The following is an 11,076-nucleotide window of genomic DNA, read 5'->3' as shown; positions in this document are numbered from 1 at the left end:
ACACACAAGAGTCTACGCTGAGCTGTTCACGAGTACATACATAACACAGAGTGATAATAGGAGACTTCCTATTTTTAATCTGATTAACATTGTGACGCTAGCCCTGGATGCGAACCATTTGCCGCTAGGGGTCCATAGTTGGGAAACCCTGCGCCACCCGCCTAGTCGTCTCTGCTCTCATAGTCCCTGCCCACTACATTTCGGCTATACATACCCCTTTTCCATACGCCTCCTGCACGTGAGGGTGTGTACTTAAGTAGCCACGCCCCTCCCGTATCCTGTCCTGAAAGTCGAGACGGGTAACAATCTGTGAACTCACGTTCATGTATGACGGAACAGCTCGTCAATCATGACGTAACGGATGCGTCACGACGCGGTTAATTTGTTTCGTCGTCATGGACGCAACTCTCATCATCGCAATTAGGCGTAGCATCTCGGTCGCCAGGTGACGTATTACGAGTCGCACAACCCGCTGCAACGTGCACTTGGAGGCAAACTGTCCGCACTAGCGGCCTGACGGTGGCCATTCTCACCATGCGCTCGATGTTAGTCCACAGCCTAGTGATTCGGGGGAAGAATACTGCAACGCTTTTCAGCGGGCGCCAGAGCAGAGGTCCTCTCGACGGTCGCCCAGATGCGCCCCTGAAGAGCTCAGTCTTGACGAGGATTATCCAATCGCCGCTGTCGAGAGCGACAGGGGGAACCGAACCGCGAACTGCTTGCTCGCGGGTCGAAGTGGACGCACCGTATGCGCGTAGCCGTACTGTGTTTCCTGTCGTGGCCGGCACGTTTGAAAAACATATGCCGTAATGTGACGAAACGGGGATAGAGGAGAGAAAAAAAGAGATCAGGGGGGATAAGACAAAAGAGACAGTAAGAGAGATATGAAGAATGAGGAAGAAGAAAAGGAAGAGAGAGAGAGGAAAAGGGATAGATAAATGACATATGGTGAGTGATGGCGTTGTGTGTGGTGTGTGTGCAGTGCATTGCGTGGCGTACGTGTGTGTGTGTGTGTGTGTGTGTGTGTGTGTGTGTGAGCTAGGGAGAGAGAGAGAGAGAGAGGGTTAGGGAAAGAAACAGAATAATAGAAATTGTGTGAGAGCGAGAATAGAGCTAGAGGGAGAAGGGGTGAGAGCGCGCGTGCACGCACCGCCTTCCCGTTATGTGTGGGTGAGTGGTGCGTACCGGTTCTCGCTAAGGGTGGTTCTATTCTGTTCCTCCGAAGGTCAATTGGTCCGTTTGATAATTATACGAAAGGTTAGCAACAATTTAGACGCTTATACTACAGACATTCCTGTCAACTGAACATGTTCTCTAACTGCCGTAACCTAACACCAGGATAACCGCAATAGAAGAGACAAGTACGTTTTAAATCAACACGGCTGAGTAAAAATTAACCAAGATAGAACTGTTTTTTATATATAATCCGAGTTTCTCGTATTTTCTTTTCTATAATTTCTATATAGACGTTACGATTCTATATTTTAACGTAAGAACAAAACTGTAGACAGATTTCTTCGGACCAATAGACCTCCGGTATCAACTCGAACGGTGGGATGCAGGGAGCGATCGGGCGGGCGTACTGCGCATGCTCGCATGGGAGCCATCTGGTCATCGGGGTGTCACGCTCGCGCACTGTCACGACACCAGGGACAGTTGTCGCACGCGCCCGCGCGAAGCACACAGCGTCATATGGCGGGGACGAATACGATCCGAATTGCGTCCGGTAATGCGTTAACCGCTATATAAAAATCGAACGCATGACCATGTGATCCTTCACCGCAACCACCTGGTATATTACGCAACCACGTGATCCTTCACGTGACCACGTGGTATATTACGCAACCACGTGATCCTTCACGTGACCACGTGGTATATTACGCAACCACGTGATCCTTCACGTGACCACGTGATCCTGCAAGTGCGTATGCAGCGCGCGTGTATTGGCTGTTACAAATTACATGGGGCACGCGCGTTCTCACAGAAAAACAATTAATTGCGAACAATCTATAGAAACAGTAGTAATGATAGGGGTCTGGTATGAGCGGCGTGAGAGCTCGCTATATATGGTCATGGATACAACACTATCACTATATTTTAACTTTTCGAGAGGTATATCAAAATGTTCCTCATTGATACTGAAAACACGATTTCGTACTGCCAGTCCATTTTCATACCTTAGTAAAAATTTGGCTTATGGCCTAAGTTTGGACTGATGGTATTTTTTACTGGAACGTTTTTCAATAAAGTTGTCACATATAATATAGTAATGACGTCCTACCTCCATAAATAAATGTATCCGTCAGAACTGCAAGCTTTGCTTCCTAGAAAATAATACGGAGAATTCATTTTTGTTAATGAACCATGAGACATGAAGAGCTAATTAGGTTTGCACTACCATAAAATGAAAAAATGAAATTCATCAGAGATCACGCCTAAATTATTTATTGCCCTCAGTGTCCATTTCTCGGTGTTTCAGTCACGGGTTGCTAGGAACGCAGGTTCCGCAAACTGGGGTTTCAATGAGGCAAAATGTTCGGCTCCATATTGTTTTCACACATATAGAGCAATACGTACTGCGCATACCGCCTTACACTGCCTATGATTATTATCCGACGTATTACGTATAACGTACAGCTACACATAACGTACGTAACATTACCTATATCCGCATGAGAAGGATAATTACGTCATTATAGGATATTGTTTTCGGTTAAGCTCACCCAGTCTGTACGTGTTTTCGCGCATGCACGCTAAAATGTTGATTATGCGACGCTATGTTGATAAGCATTGCTTTTATATCACGCAACAGTTTTTGGCTAGAGCCACACGACGGTCACAGCAGGCGAATAGGTCAACTAATCTGTCAGAATCATTCGGTAAATAAATCCGGGATCCGCCGTAGATTTATGGGTTACGACCAAAACCGAGAAAGCTTTTACTGCTAATCTGATTGGCGAGATCCCAAATGTAAGAACTTCATTTTGCACAAATTACCTCAAATGTTTCCCACGCATTTCCGCTGCTGTACCAATGCCACGGGTACCAGAGTATGCTTCTCTTCTTTCTGTCCATGACTACTGGTCCGCCAGGATTAAACCAGATGGGGCCGTCGTCATAGTCGTTCTGGCTAAATCCGTAAGATCTGATGTCTTTCAGAACCTGTAGCAAGCGTTCACACATGTATACGCGAAGTTCAGTATTCCTACATGTACGTGTAGTTAACGAATTTCCACGTGCGCGCATGCGTGGGATTGTGCGTCCATGCATGCAGGATTCTATGCATGGGTTTGCATGTGTACACGCGCACAAATCTATAGACACGCATATATACACCGATATATTGACACACGTACACAATTCTACAGACACCTAGACACACTTCTATAGATACCACGACTCACTTCTATAGACACATAGACACTTCTCTGTGTGTATATATCTATATATAGATCAGGAGTAGATAATAGGGAATCCCTATTATCTACTCCTGATATAGATACATCTGTACAAGTTCTATAGGCACATATATACTTATATCCGAAAGGAACTAAGCACATGCATAAAGGCACCTATACGTGCATCTATAGACACATTGACACAGTTCTATAGACACATAGACACGGTCCTATAGACACATAGACATGGTTCTATAGACACATGGACACAGTTCTATAGACGCAGATATATTTATATCTGGAAACCTAAGCACAGGCCTATAGACACCTGCCCGTGCCTCTATAAACACACAGACAGGACTAAAACTAAGCACATATGCCTACAGACACCTACACATGCATCCATAAACACATAGACACGACTCTATAGGCGCACAAGTGAATAGGCACCGGTCAGGCGAGAATCTAGCAGCGGTCAAGGATGAAGAACGCTTACTCACCTGTCCCTTAGTGATGTCATTGCCACCGCGCAGCAGTTGCACCTTCTGGTCAACGGCGAGCACGCCTACGAACGAGTCCGGCGCCGTGTTGATGCGCAAATTCACCTTGTTACCAGGCTCTGCCTTCTTCTTGTCGAACGAGAGCGACACCTAGCGGCACAGAAGTGAGGGCGTGGGTTATTTTCGGGACGTGGGAGCACAGGCCCTTGGAGGCTCAAGTCTCAAGAGGAGTATAAGAGCGAAGAGGTGCTATAGCCCGCTTCGCTCTTATACTCTTCTTGAAACTTGAGCCTCCAAGGGCCTGTGATGGGATTAAGGCTATTTTAATTTTGGTTCCTGTGTTTAACCTATACTCTAAAGGTCAGGATGTGTGTTAATTTCGGAAACGTAGGATTAGACTATTTCAATTATGTGGTTCCTGTGTTTAAACTATAGTGAAGGTCAGGATGTGGGTTAATTTCAGGACGTGGGGTTAGACTATTTCAATTATGTGGTTCCTGTGTTTAAACTATAGTGAAGGTCATGAAAGGTTGTTATAGAAAAGCGCCATTTCATTGGCCGAGAAAAAGAATGGGGGTTGTTGTGTTAATTGTCGTACGTGTTGTCATAATATGCTATATCACATGTAATTAAGGCCGGAAAAGTTATTACTTCTTGCTAATCAAAAAGTATGCACTCGTATAAATTTACATATGAAATATACGTACGTCATTGATCCGTACATAAACTCGTTTATGCTTATATTACTGCATGGTTTATATCTCGATCAGTCGTGCGCGCGCAGTGGTGCGACAAGTTACGGACAGGGAAGCAGTCTGGCGTTTCGCGTAACCCATGTGCGCATGCGTGCGCGCGAGGAGCACGAACCTCGTTTTCGAATCCTCCTTTGACCTGGAAGTTGACAGCGTCAATGATGACCTCGCCGGAGCTGTGCACGTAGTAGACGATCATGCGCGAGCTCGGAGCCATGGCGCTCGTCACCGTCACTTCGAAGTCCTTAATGTCTCCATTCACCTCCATGTAACCGCTCGTGTCGATGTTGCCACGCGCCACCACCTGAAGAACATCGAGATACTAGATATGCGGTCCACCAGTGCAGTAGCAGCGCGTACGGGGAGACTAGACCGCCTACAATACATCCAGATGTCGTACATACCTCACAGATAACGCTCCCCTCACAAACCCTGTCTACAATACATCCAGACGTCGTACATACCTCACAGATAAAGCTCCCACTCACAAACCCTGTCTACAATACATCCAGACGTCGTACATACCTCACAGATAAAGCTCTCACTCACAAACCTTGCCTACAATACACCTAGACGTCGTACATACCTAACAGATAAACCTCCCCTCACAAACCCTGTCCACAATACATCCAGACGTCGTACATACCTTACAGCTAAGGCTCTCACTCACAAACCCTATCTACAATACATACGCCCAGACGTCATACATACCTGATAGCTGAAGCCGGTGATGTCTTCAGTGGATTCGAGAATGAAGCGCGCAGTATCCCCGGCCATCAGATCTCGGCTCACCAGCGACACCTGAAGGTAGGCTCCGGCAGCAGCCATGTACTCGTTGGCGTTGTGATATTCGTACTGCGAATCTCCGCCCGACTGCGTATACTTCGCCTACAGCAAACCAGCGCCGGGTGTGAACGCAGTGAGACACATAGCGTCGCCAAATCGACAATTATACGCACGCGAGTAAAATAACGTTCAAAAGTTGTCGAGTTTGACCGTCCTAGCAACAATATCAAGGGAGCGTGGTTATTTCAACGAGTAGGGCAAAATGTGGTAGCAAAATGTAGTAGCAAAATGTAATAGAAAAATGCAGGGCAAAATGTAGTAGCAAAATGTAGTAGCAAAATACAGTGGCAAAATGTAGTAGCAAAGTACAGTGGCAAAGTGTAGCAGCAAAATGTAGTAGCGCTGAATGTGGAATCTGTTTCTTGATGGTTTCCATGAACGTGAGCGCATAGGGACGCAGATTGAATGCATGTCACTCAAACGTATAGAGACGTGGATGGTGCTCATATCGTTTTCTGCTAAATTAACACTCATGCTTTTAGTCATGCTGGTAGTAATAATCTATTATTTCCAATAATCTATCCAACTTGAAGGAAAACAATACCTATAATATATACCAATACCTATATACCTATAATAGATAAAACCTTTCGCACCACATAATCTAGGTTTTATTATCCGAGATGGTTCCCCTCTGACACCGTTTGTTTTAGGTTCATGAGGTCATGATTTATACGTTACGGCATAGCTTACCCTGAGTTGCAGGCTGAGCGTCTTCGGCGGTAGTTCGGTTTCTATGACAACGCGTCCGTCGGCAGGGATCGTGTAGTTGGTTGTGGTCGTGTTGCGGATGCGTCTGCGTGCGTCCCAGCTACGCGCAAAACATACGTCAGAATACGTCACCGCCGCGCATGCGCATATGTGTAAGCGCATCGCTCATCTCACATGATGAACGTCGTCATGAATTCGCGACCGGTGTGGGTGGGGTGGGTGGGGGGAGCGATTGATGTGACTTACGTAGCCTAAGTCTAGCGCAGACCTGCGACATGCAACTCGACAGCGATTCTAGAATCGTGTAAAAATTGCTGTGAAATCGCTACGTCTGCGGGAACGTGCAACTGCAACCCGTAGCGATTCTGATCGCTTGCGACGAGTTGCAAGAAATCAAACTAGTTTGATTTTGAACGACTCGTCGCTCCCAATCGCTCTCAAATTGTTCTAGAATTGCTTCGAAATCACATGTGTGCGCACACGCGGCGACACATCGACCGATCGCTTGCGGTTGCAGGTTGCAGCGACGAGCAACCAAAAATTGCAGGTCTGCGCTAGGCTTTAAGCAACGAACATGTTCGACACATACGTGGAAACCGATATTGTTATACAGGAATGTACTGGCGAATCCGCCTGCCATTATTAATGTTATAGATACCGCGTCTATTTTTTATTAGATGCCAACCGACACGCATGCGCGTGGAAGCATTATAAGCAGCAGCGTAGCAAGAAGTATACGCATGCGTGCACGCACGCGCACGCGCACGCACACACGCACACCCACACACGAATACACGCAGGCGCACATGAACACAAGAATGCTCATGATCACGCACTCATGCACATGCACATACAAATGTACACACATACACGTACACACACACACGTATGTATGACAATGCGGTACTCGTGTATGGCAATGTCGTATTCATGTATGGCAATGTGACACACGTATATGGCAAGCGTGCTCAAACCTGCGCCATTCCGGGTCCGAGTCCGGGTTCTCCGTCTGCCAGGCTTGCTCAATCTCCACGACCTTAGAGTCGGACTCAAAGAGCGGACTGCCATCCTGCCGACTGAACAGCAGCTGCCGACAGAAAACATGTGACACCAGGTTACAACAGGTTACAACAGGTGACAACATGTGACAACAGGTGACAACAGGTGACAACAGGTGACAACAGGTGACAACAGGTTCTTTTTACTAACTCTCGCTTCTGACACTTCTGACATCTGCATTTAAGAGCCGCTCCTGTCGACCTGATACAGTTAACAGTGCCACGAACAGATCGTTTTTTCGACATGTCCATTCCTAGACCACGCCGTTGGAGACCGAGAGGCTCTTCCCACCATCCGACCAAACATCCAGCCCACTCTCTCTTCCCCCCCGCACGGTCCCGAATATCACGTGTACCGTACGCTATCCGAGCGAGGGTCGTAAGATTTGTGTCCCTAACTGTTGACGGATCGGACGCAACGCCGACCACGACCACGGACCCGGTCCGACGGACGGAACAATCATGCGACTTCTACAAGCTGCATCTGCGACTGACCGTCAGATGAGCTATTAATAAACAACGTCGCAGCAGACGGCGCAGACGAATTACCAGAGTGACGTATTCGAGTCCAGACTTGTAGTACTGCGGCCCTTCAAACTTCATGCGGACGGGGTGGTTATACTTGACGACGGAGGCAGATCCATTCAGCTTCACTCCCGTTAGCTCCTCTAGCACCGTAGCCTCGATCGTCAGCTTACGGCGGTCGCCATGAATGAAGTGGAAGTTGAAGGAGAAGTCGGCTTCTCCGTCGATCTGCGAATACGGGAGACGAAGACAAGGTAAGGGAGGGAGATTAGCGAGGAAGGGCATTGTAGGGAGAAGGCATGGTTAGAGAGTAAGCATTGTCACGCCGCCGCGGAGAGGAAGCCCATAGTGTAGAGATGCCAACGTCACGTGTTAGAGAGAGAAGTGCTACCTGCTACCCGCACGACGCGCAAGGCAGTTTCAGTACGAGGGTAACCGCACGCGTCTAGCAGGAGGAAGCGCCACGCTGCTTCAGCAGCATGGACACCGCACCAGTGTCTCAGCAGCACCGCGCAAGCCACGTCGCCTGTTAGAGAGGCAGACACGGTCTAGAAAGAGGAAGGCAGTGTTAGCGCGGGAGAGGAAGGGGCAGTGTTAGAGAGGAAGGCGTGTTAGAGAGGAAGGCAGTGTTCAAGAAATAACTGAGCCCAAACGTTACACAGGCGTGTAGAGACGGAAGACTCAGTGTTAGAGGAGGAATGTAGGGTTAGAGAGGTAAGAACAGTGTTAGCGCGGTGAAATGCTAAAATAAAAGTCTATCTTAGAGACAGAATGATCAAAGAGATTACTATGTGTTTAAACAGTAACGTAGAGTTCATGTGTTCTAAAAACTGTGGAAATGCACATGTTGTTGAACTTCTGAGCCGAAGGGCAGGGTAAGTGGCAATGTCTGTATCGGTATCTAAGATCTGTGAGAGCGAGAAAGAGGTATATGCCAGTGTTATTCAAGGATAATGGTGTTTCCTATGACTGCTTGTAGAAGAAAGTCTGTAAGAGGAAGGCAGTGTAGACAGAAAGGCAGTGTTACACTGCGATGAGTGAACGTTCGGTTATTGCCAAAAATGCAGTCAGAGTGAATAGTAAGGTCCATGTCTATAAACTGAGTAAGTGCAAATGCTTCATGTGTAGCCAAGGTAGCCACATCAGTGATATATCAGAAAGAAACCTACGTGTATAAGTAAGATAGCAGAGTATATTGAAGAATGAAAAGAGCAAAGCTTAGTTTTATAGACGAGTGCATGTTAAAGGACACATTGATAAAGTAGGACGTACAGCTCTGTCCATAGAGATGTAGAAGCAGCAGTCTCACGAGAGGATAGCTTTGTTAGCCGAGTGCGGACGAGTAAACCACAGTGTTAGAGAGGAGGCAGTGTTAGCCGCGGGAGAGAAGGCCAGTGTTCGAAGAGAAAGGCCAGTGTTACGCGCGGGAGATGACGTCATGTTAGAAGGAAGGCAGTGTTACCGCGGAGACCCGTACGCTATTGTAGAAAGGAGGAAGGCCAGTGTTTAAGAGAGGAAGCAAGTGTTAGAGAGGAAGCAGGTTTTATAGAGAAGCACAGTGTTACTACGAGAGCAGAAGTCATTGTTAGAGAGAAAGCAGGTAGCGCGGGGAATGGACAGGCCCAGTGTTAGAAGAGAAGGCATGTTAGCGCGGTGACAGACGCATGTCGACGAGGAAGGTCAGTGTTAGCGCGGGACGAGGAAGCAGTGTAGCGCGGAGAGGAAGGCCAGTGTATCGCGGAACGATGAAGGCAGTTGTTAGCAGAGAAGGCAGTGTAGAGAGGAGCAGTGTTACGCGGAAGAAGCAGTGTTAGCGCGGGAGAGGAAGGCAGTGTTAGCGCGGGAGAGGAAGGCAGTGTTAGCGCGGGAGAGGAAGGCAGTGTTAGAGAGAGAAGGCAGTGTTAGCGCGGGAGAGGAAGGCAGTGTTAGAGAGGAAGGCAGTGTTAGAGAGGAAGGCAGTGTTCTAGCGCGGGAAGAGGAAGCGCAGTGTACGCGCCGGGAGAGGCAAGGCCAGTTTAGACGAGAAAGCGCCATGTTAGAGAGGAGCAGTGTTAAGCGCTGGAGAGGAAGGCACTTGTTAGAGCGCGGGAGAAAGGCATGTAGCGCGGACGACGGAAAGGCATTTAGCCGGTGGGAAGTAAAGGCAGTGTTAGCGCGGGAGAGGAAGGCAGTGTTAGAGAGGAAGGCAGTGTTAGAGAGGAAGGCAGTGTTAGCGCGGGAGAGGAAGGCAGTGTTAGAGAGGAAGGCAGTGTTAGAGAGGAAGGCAGTGTTAGAGAGGAAGGCAGTGTTAGAGAGGAAGGCAGTGTTAGCGCGGGAGAGGAAGGTCAGGTTAGCCGCGGTGAGAGTAAGGCAGTGTAGCCGCGAAAGAGGAACAGTGTAGCGCGGGAGCGGATAGGAAGTTCACGCCACTGTTTACGTCTAGTCACCGTTTAGCAATTAATCGAGTAACCCGGTAACGTGTACGAGTAACGTGTAACTTACCGGATGTAACGGTAAACGATTACCATGTAACTGTAACGTTACCATTTCACGTGTAACGATACGCCAGTAATCGTGTAAAGTAGACTCGTCGTAACGGGTTAAAGTGGTATCGAGTAACCCGTGTAACGTGTAAAGTATATCGGTAACCGCTGTGTAAAACGTGGTATCGAGTAACACGTTAACTGTACAGTGTATCGAGTAACGTGTAACACGTGTATCATCAGTAGACGTGTAACGTATCATGTAACAGTGTAACAGTATCACTCGTTGTAAACGTGCTAACGTACTATGTAACTCCCGTTAAATATGATAGTAAACGTGTACGTTACCATATGTAACGTGTAAAGTATATAGTGGTTACGTGTAACGTTACCAGTACACGTGTAAAGTATAATGTGTAACCGTGTAACGTTACCGATGTAACGTCGTAATAGTATATTAGTTGTAACGTGTAACGTTACGCCCTGATGTAACCGTTAACAGTATACTCGTTTAACCGTGTAACCGTTGCCTAGCAACACGTGTAAAGTATATCGGTGTAATGTTGCCCATGTAACGTGTACATGTATAATCGTGCAACGTACAGCTAAGCCTCGTAAAATTATAATGCGCCATATTAAACCTGTGCAATCGTGGTAACGTAAATAGTTGTAACTATAACATACATCCGGTAGCGTATAGTGGTCACGTTACTCACTACAGCCATCGGTAAACGTACTAGTGTTAACCGTTAAAACCTCCATCGTGTACACGTAATTCTAGTGTTAACGTTATAACATCATCGGTACCGTATAGTTGTTCAACG

General features: G+C 47.4%; 1 protein-coding gene across 1 annotated transcript in view; it reads right to left on the bottom strand.

Moving 5' to 3' along the window:
- Positions 1-11,076, bottom strand: part of LOC106816798 (CD109 antigen-like) — a gene marked incomplete in the record, with an annotated part of 42,845 nt that overhangs the window by 17,238 nt on the left and 14,531 nt on the right. The window contains 8 exon segments of the mRNA XM_014821419.1: positions 2,282-2,324; positions 2,998-3,162; positions 3,899-4,048; positions 4,766-4,954; positions 5,362-5,538; positions 6,190-6,307; positions 7,182-7,294; positions 7,815-8,018. Of these exon segments, the coding sequence (XP_014676905.1) occupies positions 2,282-2,324; positions 2,998-3,162; positions 3,899-4,048; positions 4,766-4,954; positions 5,362-5,538; positions 6,190-6,307; positions 7,182-7,294; positions 7,815-8,018 (1,159 nt within the window).

This window comes from Priapulus caudatus, unplaced genomic scaffold, assembly GCF_000485595.1.
Source record: "Priapulus caudatus unplaced genomic scaffold, Priapulus_caudatus-5.0.1 Scaffold1490, whole genome shotgun sequence".
NCBI lineage: Eukaryota > Metazoa > Priapulida > Priapulimorpha > Priapulimorphida > Priapulidae > Priapulus > Priapulus caudatus.
Note: the sequence above shows the minus strand (reverse complement) of the source record. Positions and strands in the feature narration are given on the sequence as shown.